The 26,346-nt window shown below is 46.8% G+C and overlaps 1 protein-coding gene across 1 annotated transcript in view; it reads right to left on the bottom strand.

Annotated features, from left to right (window-relative positions):
* The window catches only part of TLL2 (tolloid like 2), a 169,162-nt gene that overhangs the window by 58,927 nt on the left and 83,889 nt on the right, over positions 1-26,346 (bottom strand). Inside the window, exons 6-9 of the mRNA XM_013004185.2 lie at positions 15,120-15,275; positions 10,684-10,801; positions 5,085-5,263; positions 4,072-4,177 (exon numbers count right to left, since the gene is read on the bottom strand). Of these exons, the coding sequence (XP_012859639.1) occupies positions 4,072-4,177; positions 5,085-5,263; positions 10,684-10,801; positions 15,120-15,275 (559 nt within the window). The remainder of the gene's footprint in view (positions 1-4,071; positions 4,178-5,084; positions 5,264-10,683; positions 10,802-15,119; positions 15,276-26,346) is intronic.

The raw sequence follows: 26,346 nt of genomic DNA, 5'->3' as shown, positions 1-26,346 counted from the left end.
GGGGGGGGGGCAGATGGGGCTTTTGACAAAATATCAAGAAAGTCCACCACCAGAACGCAGCCTCATTGGAAACAACAACAACAACAAGTCACTTTCTGGAAATCTAGGCAGAAAATTGGCAGAAAGGACTCTGTAGGTGTGTCCCTGTTACATGACAGATAAAGCCATCCCGGGGCAGCGGAGGGGAGAAAGTAGGAGCCAAAAGCATTAGATTAAATTATTGTTGAAGTTGGGTGACACCGTCCACTTCAGCTCAGAGTAGCCTGTGTGATCGAGTGGAACTGTGCCACGGGGCTTTCCAGGGCCTGCTCTGTACTGATACAGATCACCCAGTCTTTCACCCGGGGTGGTGCTGGGTAGGTGCAAACTACCAACCTTTCCATGCTTAACTGTTACACCACCAGGTCTCCTAACTCCTTCCAATGTGCGTATCCCTTTGCAGATCCCAAGTGAGACCAAAGAAGTGGCCACTCCTCCCATTAAGAAGTGGAGCTTCTTTGACAGTAATTGTTGTAGCAACTGCACAATACTACTTGATGTGATTGAACTAGGGAATGATATGCTATCTGCATTCACTCTCAATAAAATGTTTTTTTTTAAAGAATTTTATAATCATAATTTCTTTACAAGTTAGAGATGGAGCTTCTTTCTTCATTTGTTTGAATCCAGACTGGCCCTGTGGCTTGCTTTCACCAACAGACTGTGATAGAAGTGATGTCCTACAATCTCAGGAGCTAGTAAGCTAGGAGCCCTGGTGGGGTGGTGGTTGTGTGGTGGGCTGCTGACCACAAGGTCAGTGGTTTGAAACCACCAGCCCCTCTTAGATGGTGGTTTCTGCATCCATAATGAGCTTCAGTCTCCGAAACGCACAAGGACAGCTCTGCCCTGTCCTAGAAGGTTGCCAGGAGTGGGAATTGACTCTGTGACAGTGAGGTTGTTTTAGTTTAGCCTTTACGAGGCTTGCAGCCCATGAGTCAATGCTGCTCCAAATTACCCCCTGGGAACTCTGGGATTCCAGTACAAACCACTAGGACAAGAGGCCACATGAGGACAAACCAAAGGACCCCATGCAAAGCTAGCACCAACTTCCAGACTTGTGATTGTCTGTCTTGGACTCTCTGGCCCAGTTCAATCATGAAATGACTGTAGCTACTTGAGAGATCCTAGGTAGGACCAACAAAGCAGCGGCTGGGCTGACTCGCCGAAGTGGACAAAATCACCAGAAGTTGGAAGTCAGGAAGTTTGGGGGTAAGCTACTCTGCAACGATAGATGCTTTAACAGTAGCAGAAGGGGAGGTCTGTCTGTCTTCAATGCCTCACCTGAAGTTGCTCGGCGCTTAGTTTCCCATCAGTTCAAAGTACCACCACCCTACCCTCGCCACTCTCCCTCCTAATGGTCCTGGGTATTTTTCATGAGGAAGTATCACTCCATGGGTTCCTGTTGATCTTTGTGAGACAATGATTCACCTTGGCAGTGGCTACTTCCCAAGAGGTCAGAGGGGGTGGGGTTGTGAGCTAGAGATCACACACACACACACACACAAACTAAGGAAATGAAGAAGAAATATTTTGTGAAGGAAAACAAAAAACACGTGCTAGTGCTAGAAAGTATTCAGTCCATGTTCCTGCCCTGGCCTCTGTCATCAGCGCGTCACCCAGCAGGCACTGGGAAAGCACTACGATCCCTAGGTCCCATGTCCCTTACACATAGACTCTCCTTCATGATGGGGCCGTTGCATCTATGGGTATGTGGACAGAATGAAGAGAGTGTGAATTTCTTACCTCACCTGTTCCTCGGCACTAAATCTTTCCTGCTTTCTCTTAGTCGCCCCTACTGTATCCATTTAACAATAGTGTTGACCCCCTACTACGTGGCAGGTCCTGTGCTAGGATGCTGCAGCTAGATGAGAATGCAACAATCTTACCCCCGGGGATCTCCATCTAGTGGGGCAGGAGGGGCGGCAGTAGCCAATTACTCAACAACATAAAGAGCAGAAACAAGACCCCAAGGTGTAGACTTCTCGCTTAGGCGAACTTCACATTGGTTCTTTGTCTCTCGTAAACATCCTGCAGGCCCTGGGAATGATGGGACGTGATATGGTGCTATTCCCTGCACCATTTCATTCCCAAATCCGTAAGTTTGTCCAGCCCCATCACCCAAGCATCCCATCGCTGACAGCGATAGCTGGGCTCGCATTGTTTATTCCATTCGCTTCCTGAGTGCTCCCCAGAGGCACACACACTCTTGGTCTAAGATTCCCTCAAAGTCTCCATTTCCCAGGAAAAGGAAGCCTTGTCAATTTCCAGTTTTCCTTATGTCAATGAATGAGATTTTATCTGTTAATATCTCACCCATTTTCACCAGATCAATAATTCACGACATGAGATGTTCGAGCTGGAAAGCTCATCCAACCATCTCATGGGAAACTGAGGTCCAGGGCTGTGGAAATTTATCCAAATCAGAGACACGATGGAACCAGGAGTCAGGTCCCAGAACCCATCCCCCTAATTACCCCCAATTCCTCCCTCCTAAGACAAAGGTCACGAAAGCACTTGGAACAGAGCCCAGTCGCCTGGCCCCCGGTCCAGTGGTCTCTTCATTGTACCAGGTGCACCTTGAATCGTCTCAAAAAGAGCCAGGATGCAGGTAAAGACTCCAGGATAACCCAGCCCCATGACAGAGTAGCGCTATTCAAAGACATTAATGTCAACAAAACCATGCCCAAGAGAGCTCTGGAGAGATTCAGAAGGGAAATCTCAGCTACTCAACCATGTGGTTAGGGAGACGCTCAGGCCTGAGTGACATTTCCCACAGTTGGATGGCTTCCTCAACAGGATGCTTTCAATCACCAGGCCCAAGAACCAAGATGCCCTTGGCAAAGAGTTCCCTGTCACTCCCAAGAACTGCATGTCTCCTGGACAAATGGTCTTCCATCTTCAGAGGCGTGGACTGTTTGACTGCTGTGTCTGCTTGGGAGCGTAGACAGAATTTCCAGCCAACCCCAATAAAGTGACCTTTGGCATCTTTTATTAATATTACGTTTCCTCTAGACTTCAACTTTGCTTTCCTACCCTTGTCTCTCATCCCCGCCCTCTAGTTTCCTCTCCTATTTTGGGGGGCAGGAGGTATGGTGTCACCTCAACTATCCGGTATAAGATGACAAAAGAAATGAATGGATGAATCAGTAAACAAACAAGCTGGTGTTTAGAGCAAATAGCACACAATGCTCCGAGAGAGAGATTATTTATGCCGAGTGTCTCATTCAATTCAAGAACGGAAAGACCGATAAAACTGGGGGTAATGGGGAAGGTTTCCGAGATGTGAGGATGAAGCAGGACTTGGCAGTGTTTCTTTCTGTTATACGTACGATCCTTAGGAGTCAGAACCCAGTGGACAGTCCCTAACAACAACCACAGGACTCCCATGGTCTGGAAGCACGGCATGGTTGAACCTACTGCATATGTGGTACAGCACAAGGCAGACTGACCCAGACAGCCCCAGCTGAAAGCAGCCATAAACTGCTGCATGGCGGTACTCAGGTATATCAGCTACCATCTTCTGTGGCCAGCAGGTAGGACCTTTGATCTAACCCTGGAAGCCTGTGTCCCCCCCGAGCTGCTGGAGCCTTGCTTTCTCCACGTCTCAAATGCATGCATGATCGGACATGGTCTAGCTTCCAGTACACCATAATCTCTCTGAGAGAAGTGGGGAGTGCCACCTTGCTCACGTCAAGGGCATGCTTTAGAAGAGTCCCTCACCCACAGGAAATTTTATGCAGAGCCTCTAGTTATGATCCCAGCCAGGCTCTAATAACTCTCCTTTTCCAGTTTGCTGCTTGTGACATTAGGGCATGATGGAACACTGGCTTCACAATGGGGTTCAATCTTATTAGCAGGAGCCTGATTAGATGATATTTCACTGCAACCCCGAGGCCGCTGTATGTCAAGGACAGACACACCAGCCCTGCTAGAAGCATGCAGGGACCCACTCTCCGCAAACCGCCAGGACTCCAACCCACGCCTGCGGCGGGCACAGTAAAACACAGAGGAGGCATAGCCATAGGTTCCGACCTTGAGAAGGTGTTCCGGGCGTAGTGCATGATGCTGTCAAAGTCGTACATCTCTCCCAGAGAGCTCACTTCCCCAGCTTCCATTTTTAAGAAATTATACTCCTGACCTGTGACATAACACTCTGTTAAGGCCTTGAAAACCAAGACGGGCACCTGAAAGGAGGCAGAGGAGCGAGAAGGAGGGCCCATAGCAACTTGTGGGATCTCGATGAACCCCACAGGGCAAATAACAGGACGTGTGGTTGCTCTACGAAAGGAACTGTGTTCTCCCAGGCCCCACCCCATCCCCTCCCAGTGAGCCGCCCCAAATCCCACTTGAAATGCTTGAATGGTTTGCAGACATATTGGATATTGATCAACCTGTCCCCCCACCATCGCAGGAACAACAAAACCAAGAGTCAAGTTCAATGCCAAATAGCTCACAGTGTAAACTCTCAGAAGCAGAGTTAAGGCAACCCATATTAATCAACCAGCTACCTTCCTGTTCAATATGAACTTAAGTACAACATGATGTACTTATAAATGTGCACATATTTACACATCTAAATGTGTCAACTCTAAGTATGTTTATAATTAATAACTATTTGACATGACAAATTTTTTTCAAATCTAGATCCTTTGTCCATAAGGATACGTGCCATCATTCCGTTTTGGTTCTAAAATGATGTGCTGCCACCGTCTACAACAAAAGGTCCTGTAAAGTCAACGTCATTTTTTCAGGTTTTTTGCCTTATCAGCTTTGAGGTGGCAACTGTGTTCTGGACCGTTCTGTGGCTTTTAGGCAATGGTGTTGCCTCCCATTGTCCTATCCAACACGGAAAGCCATCTTGATCCCACTCTCACCTGCAAGTCATGCCGATGGTCACCCACACAAGGTCATGAGTGTGGCCAGTGGCTGTGCTGATGACCAAAGCAATACAGAAGAATGTTGCCTGGCGGCACCTCTCTGTCACTCCCTGTTGACCTGGTGGATACCGCCTGCCTGGCTTCGAGACTCAGCACAGACCTCCTTACCTGGCTGGATGTTTTCTCTGATGATGGTGACATGTTGGTCTCTGTCCGGCCGGGTGTGTTCATGCCAGAACCCAACCACATGGCCCAGCTCATGAGCCACGATGCCAAACTTGTCGCAGTTTTTCCCAATGGATATGGCCTGCGGGCCCCCTCCGCGGCGTCCAACGTAGGAGCAACAACTGGAAAAGTGCAGAAAGACACAGGTAAACAGGCCAGAGAAGATCAAGAGGCACTGTCTCCCAGGGTACATGTATGTGTGTGTGCACACGTGCAGTGTGGTGTGCACAAGAAACACAGAAGTTCAGAGGTGAATGTGCTCTCTCTCATCTTCTGCGTTCCCACCTGTTCAGAAATTCCCTCCCAAACTGGGAACACAGGGAATCCAGCACGGATGATCCCTCAGGACCAGTGGTGAGAGTGGTGATACCAGGAGGGTGGAGGGAGGGTGGGGTGGAAAGGGGGAAGCGATTACAAGGATCTACATATAACTCCTCCCTGGGGGACGGACAATAGAAAAGTGGGTGAAGGGAGACATCAGACAGCGTAAGATAGGACAAAGTAATAATGTATAAATCATCAAGGTTTCATGAGGGAGGGGGTGTGGGGAGGGAGGGGGGAAAATGAGGAGCTGATGCCAGGGGCTTAAGTGGAAAGCAAATGTCTTGAGAATGATGAGGGCAATGAATGTACAAATGTGTTTTACACAATTGATGTATGTATGGATTGTGATAAGAGTTGTATGCGCCGCTAATAAAACGATTAAAAAAGAAATTCCCTCCAAAAGTAGTCCTCGGCCTTTCTGGTGATCATGGATTCCTTAAACGATCGGAAGAAACAAATGGTCTCTCTTCTCTGAGTCTACTACATACTCTATGCCTCCTTACTTCCCATCCCCAGTCTCTGTTGGCCTCTCTCTGATAATGAGATAGTTAAAGTTTATTGTGCCTACCTGGCCGATAAACACATGTGGGAGTAGTTGAAGGGGGTTGAGCTAAATAGCTCAGTGAGTCTTGCCTTTCTAGTTCTCGGGTCTCTTGCTTTGTGATGGTCCAACCAGGGTGCAGCTGCCTTAGCCAGTTCCCTGCTTCAGCTGGCAAGGCTCACTTCCTACAAGACATCCCCAAGGAGAAGCCACATGGACCTACCCCGATGCAGCCCTGGGTGCTGGAGCAGCTGTGTGGAGACCCCTGCCAGCGCTGAGATGCTTACACGCTCACTGACTAACTCGGCTTTCCTCCTGCAGTCAGCGTCATTGCATGTGTTATGGGCTAATGTTGGACTTATGGGCTTGTATAGCACTAGTTTGGGGTGCTTTCTTAATATACACTAACCCTTTAAATAAAACTCTCTCGTATACACGTGAGTTTCTGTGGATTTGTTTCCCTGGTTTACCCAGACTGACACAGATGACAAGGAGAAGAGATGAGAAAAGGAGGCAGCTTTCGGGGTCATCAGGCACCCTGATGGTGCAATGGCTGAGCTCTTGGCTGCTAGGGCGCTGTGGGAGAGAAGAGCTGGTGCCTATGGTGACTGGTCCAGGGAAGCCTGAGAGGCTGGTCTACCTGTCCTACAAGGTGGATATGAGTCAGAATTGACTTGTTACTTAACCACTAAATCCAGAATGTGATGCTATTATAAGAGACACCTTAGAAATGATGCTGTGAATGTTACGACTTTTTCAAATAATGTTTACTGGGTATTCCCTCGACCAGGTGGGTTGGTACAGTGGCTATAATAATGAGCTCAAACATAATAACTGTGTTGACACTTATGATGGAGGGACACAGTTCAGAACAGCTTACCTAGTGCTGCTATGCTATAGATATCACATGGGAATGGCTTTGAAAAAAACAAAAACAAATTTATTTTCTAGCAGTTTAGGAGGCCAGAAGTCCAAATTCGGGATGTAGGATCTAGAGCAGGGGTTCTCAACCTTCCTAATGCTGTAACCCTTTCATACAGTTCCTCATGTTGTGGTGACCCCCTAACATAAAATTATTTCCGTTGCTACTTCATCACTGTCATTTTGCTACTGTTATAAGTCGGGCGACCCCTGTGAAAGGGTCCTTTGACTCCCCAAAGGGGTCGAGGCCCACAGGTTGAGAACCGCTGCTCTAGAAAGGCTCTGGAGTGAGGTCTCTGTGTCTTTGCGCTGGATGATCTGCACGAGGCTTGGCACCTCTCTTCCCCACCTCTGTCTCTCTCACTTGCTCGTTTACGCCCTTCTCCATCTCAAGAAAGACTGACTCAAAATATACCCTAAACTGACGCAAAACAAAGACAACCCATTCCCAAATGGGACTATAGCTACAGGCAAAAAAGTTAGGGCTCACAACACAGGTTGTTGGGATGCGCAATTCAACCTATACCACCAATATATGTCCTGGACATATATCCTATTCTAGAATGGGTACTTTTAAAGCAAAATGAAACAAAAAAATATCTATGGGACTACATACAGTCTCTTCTTAGCATCTCCTGAGGCAAGAAACAGACGTTTCTCCATTGGCCTATCAACACAGTGAATGATATGAATAGGTTCGTAAGGTTGACTAAGCCTTGTCTACTCTAGATAAGCCAATAGGGTGGCCTACTCTTCATTGGTTGTACCACTAAACCTATGTGCCAAGGGCTCAAGCACAAGAATAATTGTGCGGATGGCACGGGACCCGGCGGTATTTCTTCCTGTGGTACACAGGGCCTCTGTGAGTTGGAACCAACGCTACGACACCTGACAACAACATTTTACTGAGGCATACCCAAAATCATCTTAGAATTCGCTGTGTCTGGGTGCCATAGGCATCAGATTTAGGAAGTAAAGCCATGATGGCTTCTGAATTTGACAGGGTTCCTCTTCCATTATGCTCGGAAAAGTTTACATAGTACCAGAATAATCTGTTCCCCGGAGGTTTAAAAGAATTCATCTGTGAAACTCCAGATTTGGTGCTTTGGGGAAAACCGCTTATTTCCCTCCCTCAACTTTTCAATTTCTCTCACAGTTATTGGTCTGTGCCAGTGCTTTCCAGTTACCTTGGAGTCATTCATATCACCCAAATCCTTGCGCAGCACTCTTATTATTTATGATTCCTCTTGGCCTGTAGCCACCTCTCCCTTTTTCTTGTGTGATTTTATGTGTTTCTGCACTGTGATTTATTTGTCTTAAGCTAAAGAAGTGATGGATGTCTTGTTGCTCGTTTGCTTCTTCAAAGAGTTTACTCTAGAATGTGTGAACACTGCAGTGGTTCCCCATGCATGTTTCCTTGTGCACTTATTTGGTTTATGTCGTCATGGTAGCGTTTGGAGGGGTTTGCTTTTATCTTTGCTAACTTTTTAAGTTGGGTATTTTATTGCCATTCTTAATTAGCAGTGTGGATGTTTTAGGGTGTGGGTTTTCCTCTGGGCAACAGGACCCACAGGTCTCAGATTCTGAATTAAAGGACTTCAGAGAATTGTTCTTTTCCATCTAGACATTCGGCAGCTTTGATCCGGAATGCTTTAGGATCATGAAGTTGTAAAGGGAAAAAAAGGGGGAGATTAGCTTACCAAGTAATGGAGGATGCATGTATCTATTTGTGTTCTTATGTCCAGTTTCATTACTTTGTAACCACAGGATATACTAAGGCTATTGTTGCCACTTAGAATCCATCCACATGTTCTTCCAGCCTACTAAATGACGAAGGTTTATGGATGTTCAATATCTCTCCCGCTGTCCAGTCAAAGCCCATTCATAGAGACACTGCAGGACCAGGTAGAACTGCCCCTATGGGTTTCTGAGACTGCAGCTCTTTACATACGTAGAAAGCCTCCTCTTTCTCCCTTGGCGTGGCTGGTGGTTTCAAACTGCTAAACATCTCGTTTGCAGCCCAATGCGTTACCACTACGCCACCAAGGCTCCCACAGATGTTCAATAGGTGTGGGACACAGAAAGATTTCCCCCCAAGTTGTATGTGCCAAACCTAGCTGCTTGCTACACATGGCAAAAGACTATGCACTTGAAGGTCAACAAAAGCAGGTCAGAAGTTATTCTCCCTGAGGGTTATGATCCATCTAGAGCAATCAGACTGTATAGTCTGTTCCACCCTAACTAGGGCCCACTCCCTTCTGACAAGGAGAGTGATTGTTTCCCTGAAGGAGAGCCCAGGGAGGTCAAGCCCACTCAAGGGTGACCAAGGGTGTTAGGCTGACATCATGAATCTAGGGTCCGCCCATCTTGTCACATGTATACCCCTAGTCCTGCCTCTTCCTGTCATGCTTATGCCTATTGTACATCCCCTTCCTGTGATATATATGCCTACTGTACTGCCCCTTCCTGTGACGTGTGTGGTTACCTGTAATCACGCCCCCAACCCCACCCTAAGTATATATAGGCCATGGCCAACAATAAAGAGAGACTCCTCCTCCGCTGGCGGTGTGCGTGGACCTGGCTGTTGAGATCATGGCTGTCCAGGAGGTGAGCATGCTATCATGAAATGTGTCTGACTTTTCATTTTACCCTCTCTCCGATCTCCATTATTCTCTAAGACTTTACTATAATCTTTATAGATCGTAACTGTATAGTTGTGCTTACCGAACCCGTGATCAGTGTGAGGGGCTGACTCCCCCCACCCCCACCCCCCAGGCACTTTACAGAAAGATGTGCTCTGACTGGTTAGGTGGCTGCAGAGTCTGACTGGTTAGTTGCTGTCAGTCGATTATTTTCGGAGCTGTCATCTCACAGAAGAAGATGGCCAGGCCTGTGCTCCCATGAGCCCACTGGGTGCCCACTGGTTAGCTTAACCAACACGCACAAAGGGCTTGCACCACCTGTGGACCTTGAGCTGACAGGCCTACAGAATCAATACGAGGAATTACATTTCTTAGGGACTCTCTGGATTTCTACTTAAGTTCTGGCCAACTTGACATGGAGCTACTTGGGCTGCGAGAAATAAGGTATCTCCTGCTAGTTGCTTTCATGTGGGACGAAGACCCCGACTCCTATCTTCTTGGAGTCTTGTTATTGACCCACTGTCTTTGTCATCGGATCATAAGTTCCTTGAGGGTCACAGGAGTGTCTGGTCAACCATGACATGCCCTGGACTCCTGTAAGTCACAGCTCATTGAAGATCCTTGGTTTGAGAGAAGAGTCAAGACTTATGTTTTGTCTGTTCTGGCACCTCGAAGTGGGCCTTGCTTTCTCGTACGTCTTAGAACTGCTATAATGGAAAGGCCACACACATGGGTGGTTTTAAAGAACAGAAGTTGTTTTCTCACAGTTCACGAAGCCTCCCGAAGTCCCAATCGAAGGGATTAGCTGTAGGGGAAGAAGCAGTCTGGATTCTTGGCTTCAGCCTTGGCTTCTCTTGCCTCACATTAATGCTCCTTGGAGAGCTCCCTGGAGCATCCATCTCCATCCCACCCCCATTTGTGCCTTGCTTGTCTCCTTCTCTACCTAATCATCGATTTCATATCTCAAAAAAAAAATCAGGATTAGGCCACACCCTACACTGATAGGGAACATAACAGAGAAATCTCTATTCCCAAATTGTAACCACAGGATTCTAACACGTTTCATTTTGTTGTGCTTTATTAGAAGGAGCACAATTCCATGCGTTGCACTTACCCACAGGTCCTGTAACTGAACACAATGAAGCTTTCCTCCTCAGTCCTTTCAACGAAGGTCACGCAGGTGTGCTTCTCCCAGTGCCTCATGGCCTGCTTAAAAATGGCTCTCTGGTTTCCTGAAACGACAGGGCACCTGCTTATCTCTTCACTCATGGGTCCTTGGGTCCCATAGATACTTTAAGGTAGCTGGTTAAGACAAGGCCTGTCTTGATGATCAAGGAAAGGGGGGAAACCATAGTCTGCTGTCCCAGAAAAGAACTAGATTAGAAATAAGGGTGCCTGTTGCTGAGAACACAGTATGTTGTTGAATGCCGTTTGGTTGCTGTAGGCTCCTAGCCACCCTATCTGACCGAGTAGAACTAGTCTCTGGGGCTTCCTGGGCATCATAATTACAGAAGCAAGTCACCAGCTCCTTCCTCCTGCTGCCTGTAGGTCAGAACCACCGACCTGTCTGTTAGCAGCTGAGCGTTTAACCGAATAATCTTCCTGCCTTGCCAAAACCTAGAGACTTAGAAATGCATGGGTTGGGCAGCAGGGGAAATAGATATTTATAAAATATAGTGGGTTTCTAAAGTTTTCCTTTTTATTCAGAGTATTTTTTTTTCTCTCGAAGCATTTGAAAGTAAAAACCTTCTAATTAGGAAATTGTAAGTTTTTAAAGTATGGGGGCAGTAAATGTCCCAGCATTTCCTCCCACCCTTCATTTTATTTTATACCTTAGGAAGATGCTTGTGTGTGCTCTAAACTTCTATTTGCTACCCTGGCATGGGGTCTCTGTGCTTTCTAGGGAATCCTGGAGCCTTTGAAAACAAGTTCATTTCATACTTTCTTTGAACTTATCCCCATAGATCCTTGATTAGAAATCTGTTGAATGAAATATATTGTCTGGAAACAGAAATAAATAGTGGTAAACTTTAAGGTGGTGATTCAAAATCAGTAAGCATTCAATATGTTTAAAATCTATCTACCATCAAAAGATATAGCATCTGGGGTTGTAAAGGTTTGAAGTTAAACAAGTGGCCATCTAGCAGAGAAGCAACAAGCCCATATGGATGAAGCACACCAGCCTGTGCGATCTTGAGGTATCAATGGGATCAGGTAACAGGCATCCGAAGACCCAAAACTAACAAACAAACAAACATATTGTTGAGACTGAGGGGCGTCAGAGAGCAGGCACTCAAAACCCATCTGTAGACAATGGGGCATCCCTTCACAGAAGGGTCGTAAGGAAGGGATGAGACTACCAGGATGCAGTATAGCACCAATGAAACACACAATACTCCTCTGGCTGCTGGAGAATTCCTCACCTCACTATCATGACCCCAATCCTGCCTGTCACTGCAGGCTAGGCCAGAGCATGTACACAGGCACAATAAAACCTCAGGACTCACGGAATCCCGATCAGATCCACCCCTCAGGAAGAGAAATGGGAGTAGCGATACCAGGAAGGTAGGGGGAAGGTAGGGGAGAGGAAGGAAGAAGAAACCTTGGGGGAAGGAAGACAGCAGTCAGTGTAAGATATGAAAGTAATAATAATTGATAATGGGTCAAAGGGTCATGAGGGTAGGAGAGGGGGACAGAAGGTAAAAAGAGGAGCTGACACCAAGAGCTCAAATAGAAAGTAAATGTCTAGAAAATAATGATGGCAACACATGTACAAATATGCCTGATACAATTGATGTATGGATTGTTATAAGGGCCCCAAATAAAATATTCTTTAAAAATAATAAAAATAAAATAAAATCTACCTAACTGGCAGAAAGAACTCTATTTCAGTGTTTGGTAGTGACCATGAATATATATGTATATATATATAAACACCTCACTACCATTGAGTCCATATTGACTCATAGCGACCTCATATAGGGCAGGGTAGAACTGCCACTGAGTTACCGAAACAGAAACTGTTTATGGGAGTAGAAAGCCCCCTTTCTCCTGTGGAGTGGTGGATGGTTTCCAACTTCAGACCTTGTGCAACTCATGACCACTAGGCAACCAGGGCTCCTTAAGAGACCGTGTATCCTGTCGATGGGCCAGGCCCTGTTCTAGGTGTTGAAGGTACAGGAGTAAGAACGACACAGGAAAAACAAACCATTCACACAGAAACTAGACAAATAAAAAAGAGAGCAAATTTAAGAACTGGAATGCTTATCATAGTAATAGCAAGCACTAAGAAAAGATGTCTCAGTAGGCGTGCTAGTGGCACAGATGTGGGATACACTCGTGAGTTTATAAAAGTGTGGTGAGGCTATCTATGCACCTATTTGCATGTGCAGCAAATAACTGGTAAGTAGAAAAAAGTATTGCTATAAAATCATAGCAACTTTTATCAAGTAAAAGTATCAAAATGTGAAGCTATTATTTCTTGATATGTCCACCATCTAAGTCTATACACTTCTGAAGGCACAGTTTCCATCTCTCACCCTTCTCTGAAGACCTCTCTTGGATTGACACCAGGTCAAAATGGTAGTTTGGGCCTCCTTGAGGTACTCCTAGTGTGTTCCTTTTAAATGTTCTTTGAGTTTAGGGAACAAAAAGAAGTCTGAAGGGACGAGATCAGGGCTGTAGGGTAGACAGGATAAGGCTTCCCAACACAATTCTCATAGGACAGCCCTTGCTCACCCTAAAGAATGAGTAGGTGCATTGTGCAGATGGGGGGGGGGGCGGGCGGGAATCACCAGCACAACTTTCCTGCCCTTTTTCTCACCGACGCAGTTTTTAATTTTCTTAAAACTTCTTCGTAGGGAAGCCCCTGTGATCACCTTGTGGCCTTTGAGAAAATCTATCAAGATTACCCCTCGAGAATCCATGGCCAGAATCATCTGAGCTGACCCTCTGCCTTGGAGCTGACCCTCTGCCCAGCAGATCCCCGTGGGAGCCACTATTTTGATTAGGCCTTTTTTTTTTTAAGACAGCCTAACAAGATTAAGAGAACTATAGTAAGAGGACTTGGACTTGTCTGAAGCCATTCCCTGTTCACAGAGCTAGGTTTAAACACATTTTGCTTGGAATAAGCCCGTGCATGTATGAGCCGAGACCCTAGTAGCAATGCTTTTGTACTTACCCTTGTACAAGGAAAGCCATCTCAGGTGATGGTAGGCGCTAAAGAGATTATAAAAGGGGGTGCTGGGGTAGAACCTAGCGGGTGGGAGTAGAGAGGAGTCAAAGAAGGATGTTTGTGGACACATTACTGCGCTGAGGCTTGACTGATAAGAAACAGTCATCCAGGAAAAAATCCTGGGAAAAGAACCTTCTAGGCAGAGAGCAGGACAAATGATAGTATCTCAAGGAGGCAATGAGACGTGTCTGTATGGGAACAGGAAGAGGGCAGCCCGCAGTTCAAGAACAGGGGCTGAGGAGGAAAGAGGGCTCAGTGACCATGCAAGAGAGGAAGACGGGTTGCTTGGGACCATCGCCCAGATTGTTGGTTTCATTTGCATGGCAATGGGAAGTCACTCAATGATCTCTATATTTCAAAGATAGTAAAGCTATAGAAATGATACTCGTAGAAAGCAGTGACTAGCTATTAGTTTAGAATCCCTGTTGGTGCCATAGAGAAAGCTCTCAGCTGCTAGTCAAAAGGTCAAGTGGCCAGCTGCTTCCATTAAAATTTGCCGTTTGGAAGCCCTAAGGGGCAGTGCTATTCTGTCCTGGAGGGTCACCATGGGTTGGAGTTACCCCACAACAGTGGGTTAGGCACTGTTCTACAAACTTGATCGATATGAACTCCATTGTTACTACACCTTGTTGCTGTTAAGTGCCACCGAATCAAGTTTCACTCACAATGACCCCATGTAGCGGAACAGAGCAGCCCTTTAAGGTTTTCTAGCTGTGACCTCTGTGGGACGAGTTTGTCAGGTCTTTCTTCTGAAGTGTCACTGGGTGAGGATGAACCACCAGCTTTTGGTTAGCAGCGGACCACTTAACTATTGTTCCACCAGAGCTCCTGAAGAACACCGTCTTCATTTACAAATGAGAGAAATGAGGCTCAAGAGGGTAGGGAACTTGCACTTCAAGTCTTGACCTTGGACCCAGCAGTCCCACTGTGTCTACCAGGCCCCTAAGATTACTGTTTAGAGAGAGCACTGCTTGGGTGGGTGGTGGTAGGAGACCATTAGGTCCAGGGTGGTCATCTTGGCAGAGGAGAGTTATGCTCCTCCCCTCCTGTCACAGCCTATCCTTGAAGACCAGGGTCTTAGGTGAAACCCCGGGAATCAAGATGGTCACCTTGGAGGATGTAGCCCCAACAGAGACTGCAGTTTCGCTGAACCCGGTGGACCTGGCCCGGTAGGCACAACAAATTATTAGTCTGTAGAACTATTGCTGCCCAGAACACCTGCCCAATGCCCCCTTTGTCCCTTCCTAGGAGGACCCTCTCACACTATGGCGGCAAACCACCCTTCCATAAGGCAGGCCCCATCTGAGGCAACTGACCAGTGAAGTTCCCTCCAATGACGTAGGGGATGACACCTCCGGGCCAGATCCTCTCTGCCCTGGAGGTTGTGGCTCTTCGGACCCGGTGAGAGAAGGTCTCAGCTCCAGCATTCAAGGTCCCAGGGCTCGGTGGAAGCATGGCATGGTCCTTGTCATCTGCAAGAGAGTTATACATCCTTTACTTTGCCCTTGTGTTCCTCCTGTGCGGGAGGGTTCAGTCATATTACTCACAAGCTTCATTCAGAGTAACAGAACCAACCCCCAAACCAAACTCATGCCCATAGAGTTGACTGCAACTCATGGCAACCCTATAGGGCTTCTGAGACTGTGAATCTATTTTATGATTTCCTTCTATTTTCATTAAGCCTACTGTTGTTCTTTTTCTAATTTTTCCTCTTTATTGAGATGTAGTTAATACCTCATCTATTATACTGCTCAGGAGTTCTGGTGGTGTCGTGGGTTATGCGTTGAGCTGCTAACCAGGAGGTCAATGGTTTGAATCCACCTGTCTCTCTGTGGGAGAAAGATGAGGCTGTCTACTCCTGTAAAGATTTAACGGCTTGGGAACCCACAGGGAAGCTCTCTTCTGCCCTCTCAGGGTCCCTGTGAGTCAGAGTGGACTCGATGGCAGTGAGCTTGGCTTTATCCTAACATTCAGCCTGGATAAGGATACAATCCCGTGGCCTGCAGTGTCTTCACAAAGTCGTAAAGCCATCCTCACTGTGCAATTCCAGAGCATTTCTATCACCCCAAAAAGAAATGCCATACCTGTTAGCACAGCCCATCATACGTTCTTCTCCTGCACCCACAGGAAATTACTCAAAACAAACAAACAGAAAAACAACAGCAACAAAGCCAAGCTCACTGCATTCAAGTTAGTTCCAACTGATGGTGAGCCTATCAGACAGGGTACAACTGTCCCTGGGGGTTTCCGAGACTGTAACTCTTTACGGGAGTCGAAAGCTCATCTTTCTCATCTATGATATTTCTGTCTTTATGGATTTGCCTGGTTTTGGACATTTCATATAAATATAATGTAACAGGTGGCCTTGTGTGTCTACTCTCTTCTGCTTGGCATGTTTTCAAGGTTCACCTATGTTGCAGCAGGAGTTGGTACTCCGTTCCTTCATCTCTTCCTCTGGCTAAGTCATTTGGCTGGATGCTCGGGAGTCCAAACTCACCAGCTGTTCCTTGGGTGAAAGGCCGGACAATCTGTTCCCATAATGATTGCAGTGAAGGAAATCCATGGGCAGTTCTACTCTGTCACGTAGGATCACTGTGAGCAAAATTGATTCAAGGGCACGCAACAACAACAATATTCCATTATATGGGTATATTCCAGTTTGTTTATCCATTCACTTGAGGAGCATCTACCTTGTTCCCATTGTTACAAGAACATATTTATACACAAGTTTTTGTGTGGCCATATGTTAATAATTCTCTTGAGAATGATCCTAGGAGTGAACGGGTGATAGGGTAAGTTTGTGTTTAATTTTTGAGTAGTTGTGAAATTGTTTTCCAAAGTGGCTGCACCATTTTGTATTCCTCTCAGCAACGTATGAAGTTTCTGATTTCTCCACATCCTCACTAATGATAGTTCTCTGTTTTGCTTTTACATTCATCATAGCCATCCAGTGGGTGTCAGGTGATGCATCATGTGGTTCTGATTTGCATTTCCCAAACACCATGATAGGAGCCCTGGTGGTACAATGGGTAAGCACTTGGCTGTGGACCAGAGGTTGGTGGCTGGAATCCAGCCAGTGGCTCCGTGCGAGAAAGACCTCGCTCTCTGCTTCCGTAAAGACACAGCCGAGAAAACTCTACGGGACAGTTCTACTCTGTGAATCACTCAACAGCACCTAACGACCATCACGGTGCTGCTCAGCCTCTTCTCGTGAACTTACCGCCATCTCGATATCCTCAGTGGGAAGGTCTGTTGGTGCTTGCTGCTCATTTTATATCGGATTGTTTTTAGGTCTGGGGTTGGGATTTTTGTTTGATAGATGAGTTTTCAATATATGCTATATTCTAGTCCTTTGTTGGGCATGTGGTCTATAAATACTTTCTTCTAGCTTGTTTTGTCCTCCTCACATGGACTTTCAGAGTAAACACTCTTAATTTTGATGAGGTCCAATCTGTTATTTTTTCCCTTGATGGAATGTGTTTGGATGTTAAGTATAAGAAATCTTTGCCTAGTCCAGTGGTTCTCAACATTCCTCATGTCGAGACCCTTGAGTTCCTCATGTGGTGGTGACCCCCCAGACATAAAATTATTTTCGTTGCTACTTCAGCACTGTAATTTTGCTACTGTTATAAATTGGGCAACCCCTGTGAAAGAGTTGTTTGGCCCCCAAAGGGGTCACGACCCACAGGTTGAGAACCGCTGGCCTAGCGCTAGATTACAAATATTTCCTTTTATTATTTTTTTCTAAAATGGTATAACTTTACATGTAAGTTCATGGCCCATTATTAATGAATTTTTATATAAGGCATAAGATTCATGGCAACATTAATATTTCTGCCTGTGAATGCCCAGCTACTCTACATGCATTAATTGAAAAGTGTATCTTTCCTGTTTAGCTGTTTTGTAAAATCAGTTGCACATGTTTGCACGGGCCTATTTTCTGTGTTATGCAATCTGTCCACTGTTCTGTAATTTTGACCCTTTGCCAATTGCACGCTGTCTGGATTCTTATAACTGTCGTTTTTTGTCATTAACAAGTGTATTGGGTCAAATCCTACTGATCGCAATCCTCTGCTGTTCCAACGAGTAGCAGAGTAGAACTGCCCCATCGGGTTTCCAAGGTCATCCTTCAGGAAGCAGACGGCCGCATCGTTCTGCTGTGGGTTTGAACCAACAACCTTTCAGCTAGCAAAAGAGTGTTTAAACACCGCTGACAGGACTGCTTTTAAAGCTATAGCGTGAGCCTTAATGCCTGCCTGATATAGTGAATCTTTCCCCTTTATTCTTCTTTGAGAGAATGATTTTAGCTATTCCAGGCCTATGTCTTCCTATATAAAATGTAAATATACTTCTTTATGCTGGGATTTTGATAGGAATTTCATTAAACCTATAGAACAACTCAGAGAGAATTGATATATTTATTATATTGAGTCTTCCAATTCAAGAATGTACTGTCTCTCCACTTAAATTGTGTAATTTTCAGCATATGGATCCTATTTCCTTTCTGTACCTAAGCAATTTAGTTAGGGTTTTTTTTTTAGGGGATTGTAAATGGTATTATGTTTTAGATTAAACATTCATTTCTCATCGTAGTGTTTTGTAGCTGTCTTTGATTCAAGTATTTCCTCTTTTAGGTGAGTGTTGTCAACGGGGTCATTTCCCTGATTTCCTTTCAGAGCTCTTGCCCTTAAGGTAAAGGAATCCAACTGGCTTTTGCATGTGGTTATCTTGTACCTCGCCACTTTGCTTCATTTTTCAATTAGTTCCAATAACCACCTTGCTGTGTCTTTGGGATAGTCTATGTACAGGATCATATCATCTGCAAATAGAAAACGTTTAACTTTCAGTCAGATTAGATGCCTCCCATTACCCTTTCGTACCATCCAGCTCTGGTAAACCTTATACTGAACAGGCTTGGTGAAGGACACCCTTATCTAGTGCCTGTTTACATTCAACTTCTCCATTAAGAGTAATGTTGGCCATTGTTTGTATACGAAAACCAAAAAATTCACTGTCATGGAGTTGATGCAAACTCGGAGCCACTCCCTAAGACAGGGTAGAACTGCCCCCGTGAGTTTCCAAGACAGGTAACTCTTGACGGGAATCGAAAGCCCCTTCTTTATCGCGAGGAGTGGCTGGTCATTCAAACTGCTGACCTGAGGCAGTGCAGGGCTGTAGAGTGGTGAAGGGGTGTCAGGGCTCTCTGGGTGGATGCCCACGGTAGGTGGCCATGCTCCGGGCCACCAGGAGAGCATAGGAAACAAGGAAGAATCCACCTCGCTTGTCAAGGTGTGCACTGGTGCTGTCGGGCTGTGACCGCAATCAAGTGCTGCTTGCTGAATTCAAGGTGGCTGAGTTGCATTGGGGCAGCCAACCATTCACACATTCCCCTCTCCTCTCACCACCCGCTTCTTTCTTGATCGGGATTCATCGACTTTTCCACCCTTTACCTGAAGCTCAGGTGGCAGGAGTATCGTCTGCATTTGTTTCAGTAGGTCTCCTCTTGTCTTTGTTGTCGAGGGTCTATGGAGTGGGTCTGCTTAATTCCCCTTGATTTTCAAATAGTCTACTGGGAATGTTTATATCTCAGTGTAATTAGGGTTTGGGTATTTCTTATAAACATTCATTAGCTAAAATTTTTGCTATCCAACCTGAAAAATCTCTCTTTTAATGGGGAGATATATTTATTGTGATAAATAACAGGTAGATAACTGTATTGTGATAATGGCTATACCTGAATTTATTCCCTTTTTGTGCCTCCTATTTACCATTGTCCATTATTGTTGTTGTTAGTGCTGCTCACGCCCTTCCTGATTTCTATTGGATTAAGAGCTCTTTCTCTATGTCCTCTGTATTTTCATGGCCTTCTCTTCTTTAGCACTGTCTTTGTCGCATTGATTGCATTACAGAATTACCTCCCGATCTATTACCCTTGATGGAGTAGAAGGAGCTCTGGTGGGGGGCTGGTCACACCTTGGGCTGCTAACTGTAAGGTGGGCAGTTTGAAACCACCAGCCACTCTTCGGGGGAAAGACTAAGCTTTCTCCTCCAGTGTCAGAGGCTCCCACGGGCAGTTCTACCCTTTCCTGCAGGGTCACTGTGAGTCGCCATCTACTCGGTGGCAGTGAGGTTTCTGAGTCTCTAGTAGCCTGTTTTCTTGCTCATGGTCACTTTTTGCATTCTGGTTCCCTCTCCCCTAACAGCATGCCTGATGAGCTCTTTCATAATGGCAAGAAAGTCTTTTGTCTGTCTGTATGTTTGTTTTATCTTTCTAAATCATTTTATTGGGGGCTCCTACAACTCTTATCACAACCCATGCATATATCCATTGTGTCAAGCACATTTGTACATTTGTTGCCATCATCATTCTCAAAACATTTGCTTTCAACTTGAGCCCTTGGTATCAGCTCCTAATTTGTTTCCCTCCCTCCCCGCTGATAATTTATAAATCATTAGTTTTCCATGTTTTACACTGACAGATGTCTCCCCTCATCCACTTTTCTGTTGTCTGTCCCCCAGGGAGGGGGTTATATGTAGATCCTTGTAATCGGTTCCCCCTTTCAATCCCACCCTCCCTCTACCCTCCCGGTATGGCCACTCTCACCACTGGTCCCGAAGGGTTCATTTATCCTGGATTCCCCATGTTTCCAGTTCCTATCTGTACCAGTGTACATCCTCCGTTCCAGCCAGATTTGTAAGGTAGAATTGGGATCATGATAGTTGTGGGGGGAGGAAGCATTTAAGAACTAGAGGAAAATTGTATGTTTCAACGTGACTACAAGGCACCCTGACTCGCTCATCTCCTCCCCATGACCCTTCTGTAAGGGGGTGTCCAGTTGCCTACAGATAGGCTTTGGGTCCCCACTCGGCACTCCCCCTCATTCACAATGATAGGATTTTTTGTTCTTTGATGCCTGATACCTGATCCCATCGACACCTCATGATCACACAGGCTAGTGTGCTTCTTCCATGTGGGCTCTGTTGCTTCTGAGCTAGATGGCCGCTTGTTTACTGTATGTATGTTTATTAAAACAAAGTCAAACTGGGAATACATAGGATTCTAAATTGACAGCTGTAGAAAACCTGGTTTCTTCACCACTTCATAGACGTCACTACAATGTGATTCATCTTCATTGTTGCCACTGCAAGGTGTGCTCTAAATCTAAAGCCCATTCCTCCATCCACTGCCTGCCGTTCTTTGGCTCGCTTGCCTGCCGTTTGTCTCCGGTGTGCCTCCGTTTCATCGTGATTGTTACTCGTTGATTTACTTGTTTTTCTCCTTGAAAGTCAGGGTGATCCTCAGAAATCCACCTCTTCCTTCAACTGTGCCAAGCTCTAAGGTCGCACCCCTTGGTGATCACCTCTTTACAAATTCCTCTTGGTGAACGCTCTCACGTTCTAGAACTGGGACTGACTGACGGTGCGGGGCACACTCTTTTTCGCCCTCCGCACTTCTTCACTTTTTGCACCTCTCCGTCCTTGCTACAACGTGCGTGGTTTATTCGGTTCTCTTTACTAGTGTTCTCAATTGATTCCATGCCAGTGTCAATGAATTACGTTTTCATTTCTAGTTGTTTTACTTAGTGGCTGCTCTTTCCCCGGCCACCCACCCCCTCATTCTCCTGTTTTTCCCCCTCCTTATAGAGCTTGGACTTCTTCTTTTAAATTTTTTTAAATCATTTTATTAGTGGCTCATACAACTCTTATCACAATCCATACACACATCAATTGTGTAAAGCACATTTGTACATTCATTGCCCTCATCATTCTTTCAAATCTTTAGTCATTCTCGTAAGCATACAATTTAGGGTATTGATCCTCCAGTTTATGGTGTCTGTCAATTCTCCCTCGTGGATGAATTTGCCTGTTTCTAACACCTCGAAGTTCCTTGTAAGGGGGATGCTATACTCTGCAACATCATAGCGGGTCGTGTTGCTGTTTTGTGTTGGCGTGCTTCTTTTCCTGCATGCGATTTCAAGGATCCTTGATCAATATGGTGTTAATCTCTTACCTTTCACAAAGGCAGAGTCCCGGGAAACGTATACTGCATGAGGAAGAGGCTCCGGGATCTAGTTTCTCATTAAAGGTCTTGGTACCCTCACGCAGTGCCCGGGAAGCATAGAAAGACTTCCCGACGCGTCTCTGAGCCATGGAGCAGTTCTTCCATCTAATTTTCCTTCTAAAGAGTAGACAGCCCTTCGCGGGCAGTCAGTCGAAGCAGGGTACCCCACATGGGACCAAGGCTTCCCTCCGGGTCCTCAAGTTCCAGTCCAGGTCCGCTGCCTTCTGCAGAATGAATGGCAGCACCGGGTGAATCAGCGTCTTCCGCGCTCCAATCTCTCTGATTTGAGCGCGATTTTGTCTTTTTAGTTGGGGAGGAGGTACTTGGAATGGAGGGTTTTACCTCCGGTATTTTTATGTGTTTTTTTATAAATAAGGGGTCTGTAGCAGTTCAGTTGGCCATCCTGCCAAAAACCAAAAGGTTAGTGTGCAGTACATTTTCAAGCCTGAAAATAATTGTTTCATTGCTGACATCTCTCGAACAGAAGTCATATATTTGCAGCCCTCGGGATGAATCCAGCCTACAGATGTGTTTTATTTGGCCTGGATATTTCTGGCCCACACGAGACTTTTTTTTTTTTTAATTCTCACTTTCGAAGCCAATTTTTTTAAAAAGCCAGGGATTTCACCCAAGAATACAGATTTTTCCAGTTTTTTGTTAGAAAATGGAAAAAATCTGGCAACAGCCGGCCCATCTTGTGCTGCGGTACAGCCCCCCAGAGCTGAAGAGCACTTGTTCACCTAGTCAGGGTACGTGCTCTTCCACGTACTACAACCTCTCTCCTACTTCACCGTGTTCCCTCCCAGCCCACTTCGCCCATTCACATCACCGCCTGGGCTCAACAGCTCTTTCAAGGTGCTGCCCCTGCCCTCAACGACAAAGTGCTTCCAGGTAGGAATCGCTCCAGGAGACTGGAAGCTCCCTGTGGGCCAAGAAGTATGACTGCCCTATTCACCATTCCACTCTCCCCCAGGCTTGGGGGTAAGCAGTCAATCTTTTTGTGTGCTGAGTGAATGAATTCAAGAATGGACGGGGTACTATACAAATAGTAAGCAGCCCAGCCGTCCAAACAATGCTGTGGCGGAAACCTCTCCTGCATGTTGGCAAGGCTGACGCCCTGCGTGTTTACATCCTGAGAGTCATCGTGTCTTAAGTAATCACAGGCAGGGATGTAGCAAGTGGAAGTTTGTTATTCATTTCCCATATGGTTTTCAACAAGTCTCTTAATTTTCTTCTGCGGCCAACTCTCCTTTGGAGAACGGGCAAGAATTCTTCTCTCTTCAAGAGACTAACACTAAGCCAGCCCGTGTTTCCCCGACAAGCTGTGCTCAGTCTGCATGTGACCCTGTGTTGTAAGAGCCGGTTTTATGCATCTGAGGCAACATGGGAGAGTCTTAAGTGCACCTGGAAAGAGACCGGGGTATAATTTCCAGAGATGGGTTATTGAATGACAGCTTCCCCCCCTGGTCCGGTGAGAAATTTAATTTGCCAAGGACTCAACACAGGAAGCATTTGCCGATTAAAAATATGTCTAAACAGATGTTCTGCCGAGCCTGGAAGAAGGCTCTTAATGCAACTGTCATTATTGGATTTTCTTGGATTACTACTATCTGGATTCAGAGTCCAAAGAGAAGGATGTAATTATTTATTATGGCTGAGCATCCTGCATTTGAAGAGGAGCTCAGGGGCGGCTGGGAGGATTTAACACGCTGGGGGTGGGGCAGGGTGGAGGATAAAGCCCATTTAAATTCTCTGCCTCTAGAAATGGACCCTGGACTCTCTGTCGGAGCAGAGCGGCCATTGCTATTCGGGTTCCATTTCCAGCAGAAGGCCCAGCTGTGTCATAAACAGAACCAGTCCTGACCCAGCCTTCTCAAGTGAGGAACTGTGCTTCTCAGAGGTGGGAGCAAGTCACCCCAATGCTGGAAATAGGCTCCCCGACAGGCCAGCCACTTGCATAACCCTCAGACCCCAGGAGGTGGGCAAACCCCCACCTTGCCCCGAAGCAGCAATTCTGAAAGACTGACACGCAGGCCCTCAGTGGAAGGGAGGACTGTATTGTTCTGCACGATGGTTTTTGAATCCGGCTGTACATTACAACCGACTGGGAACTTTGAGAAAAGCCCAGCCCCGGTTGTTGGCAGGGATGTGGAGACGCTGGAACCTGAATCCCCTGCCTGTGGGAAATGGGACAGCCTCTGTGGAAAGTTGGAGCCCCCTCGGGAAATTCAACCTAAGAGTTGCCGGACGACCCAGCAACCAGCAATGACTCTTCGTGGTTGAGAGCAGGAACATGGATGCTCATCCCTCAATGTGTACAAACCAAAGGCCAGGCCCAAGTGCATCCCAACTCATCAGGGCCCCATAGAAGAGCAGAAGTGCCCCCCAAGGTTCCCAGGCTGGAATCTTCCCAGAAACAGACTGCCCTCTTTCTCCCAGAGAGCGGTGAGCGGGAACCACCCACCTCTCGGTGAGCAGCCTAGCGCTTAAGGACTGCATGATTCACAGCATACCTGTCCATCAGCAGAAGACGCTGCACCAAGAGAAGTGAGGTTCCTTGCAGGCCACCTCATGGACGATTCTTGAAAACTGCGTGAACTAAGCCTGCCACAAAAGGACGAGTCTTACGGATGCCCACTTCCAGGTAATTTGTGGTAGAAGAGAGCACTGTTCTAGTGGAGGTCAAGATTACCAGGGCAGAAAGTGGGAGGGAAGGAAGGAGGCCTGCTTAGGGGGCACGGAGGGAAATGGAAACATCTGGACCCGGTCAGATACCGGTGATGGTTGCACTGATTGCTGAAGGTGATTAACGTCCCCGATGTAAACATACCGACAAGTGTTTAGGGGTGAGTGTGTGTATTTACCACCATTCACAACAACTTGCAGGATTCGGAAAGTTAATTTATGCTAACGAGAAGGAACAACTGCCCGAAGGAGAGCGAGTACAGTTAGACCACTTGAAGGGCGTGGGCAACATCAGGGAACTGGACATGCGGAAACTGTTGAATTGCTGTATGCTTTGCTGTGTGTGCATCTGGTGCCCTGGTGGCAAGGTGGGTTAGCAATGGACTGGTAGTCAGAAGGCCCGAGGTTCGAAACCACCAGCCTCTCCCAGGGAGACATGTTTGAGCTGGAATTGACCTGATGGCAGTGAGTTTGACCCTTTAGGGCTTTTGCTTGTTGTGCAGTGTACAGTCTCAACAACAAAAGAAAGAAAACGTCAAGGAAAAAATAAGAAAGCTGTGTCCTGAGATTCGACTCAATTGCCCTCCAGTGGAGTCAAGGCCCTTGTTGTTCTTATAGTGCTCAGGTGAGGAGAGCGCTCAGGGAGGTGGTTCCAGACGCCCCAATACAAGCCCAAGGGTAAGAGCAAGGGCCTTGGGGTCTGGGACTGGGCTCAAAACAAACAGCGCCATTTGCTGGGTGGCCTTGGGCAAGCCATTGGTCCCTCGGACCCTTGCTGCATGCCAGCTGGTGGCGCTATGAGCAGGGACCCAGGTGGAGGAATGCCAAGCATCTGCCTTGGGAAGGGCTCCGTGAGCACAGACCGCTGAAATCACTAGGAATCCGGGGACCCGCTAGAAGGAGGACCTTCTGTCAGCGAGGCTCAGCAGTGACCCCCAGATACGATGAGCTAAGTGACATCTGGGATTCGAGGTCTGAAGAACGTTGTGCACCCCCACCCCCCTTGGAAGGATCCCTGCTCTCCAGGGCAACTCGATCCGTTATGATTTGCTCCGTCGAAAAGCCCAGAGGGACAGTTCCTAAAAGCAGAAGGCCCATTCTTTTTCATGGATGTGGTTCTGACCATCAGGCCCCATCCAAATGTCACGGCTTCATTCCTGGACCAGTGACCCAATCGGTTTCATTAATCCCATTAGCTGCTTTGGAATGCTTGCCAAGCATTCATCTGGTGGGGTGGGGGGTGGGGGGTGGGGTGAGCGGCAGGGGGAGGCAGCTCCTTGGACCAAACCATTGACTGGGGGCTGCTGAGTGAGCAATTCTCAGAGACCACCCCCTTCCCTCGAGGCAGAAAGCATAAATCCCCACCGTCAGGGCTGATGGGAGGCACATAATACCAGGAAAGAAACCTGCTGCTGAAGCCAAGGGCCGGGGGTGTCCCTCAGACCCTTTCTCCTGCTTGGGCGGTCTTTTTTTTCTCCTGGGGGGCAACAGGGAAGAGGGTTGCGATTAAAGTGGAATCTGAGATGGATACAGCTAGTCTCGTCTTTCTTTAATTCTAACAAAAATAAGAGACACCCCAACCTGGCACTCAACAAGGTGCCAGAGGGGTGGGGATGGGGAGTACGGAGAGGCGGGCTGGAACAGGCTGCCCTGGCCTCCTGTTTTGGGTCTTCTCTCCTCGGCATTGCCCTGGATGCTTGAAAAGGCACTTGCCAGCTGCTGCCATACATGGCGGAGGGCTTTGGCCTGATGCTTCTCAACCCAATGAGAGTCGTTTGGGAGGATTTGGGCAGCTT

The sequence above is a fragment of the Echinops telfairi genome, unplaced genomic scaffold, assembly GCF_000313985.2.
Source record: "Echinops telfairi isolate 266 unplaced genomic scaffold, ASM31398v2 ScPeMD7_70;HRSCAF=299, whole genome shotgun sequence".
Classification (NCBI taxonomy): domain Eukaryota; kingdom Metazoa; phylum Chordata; class Mammalia; order Afrosoricida; family Tenrecidae; genus Echinops; species Echinops telfairi.
This window is presented reverse-complemented; position numbering and strand designations above follow the sequence as displayed.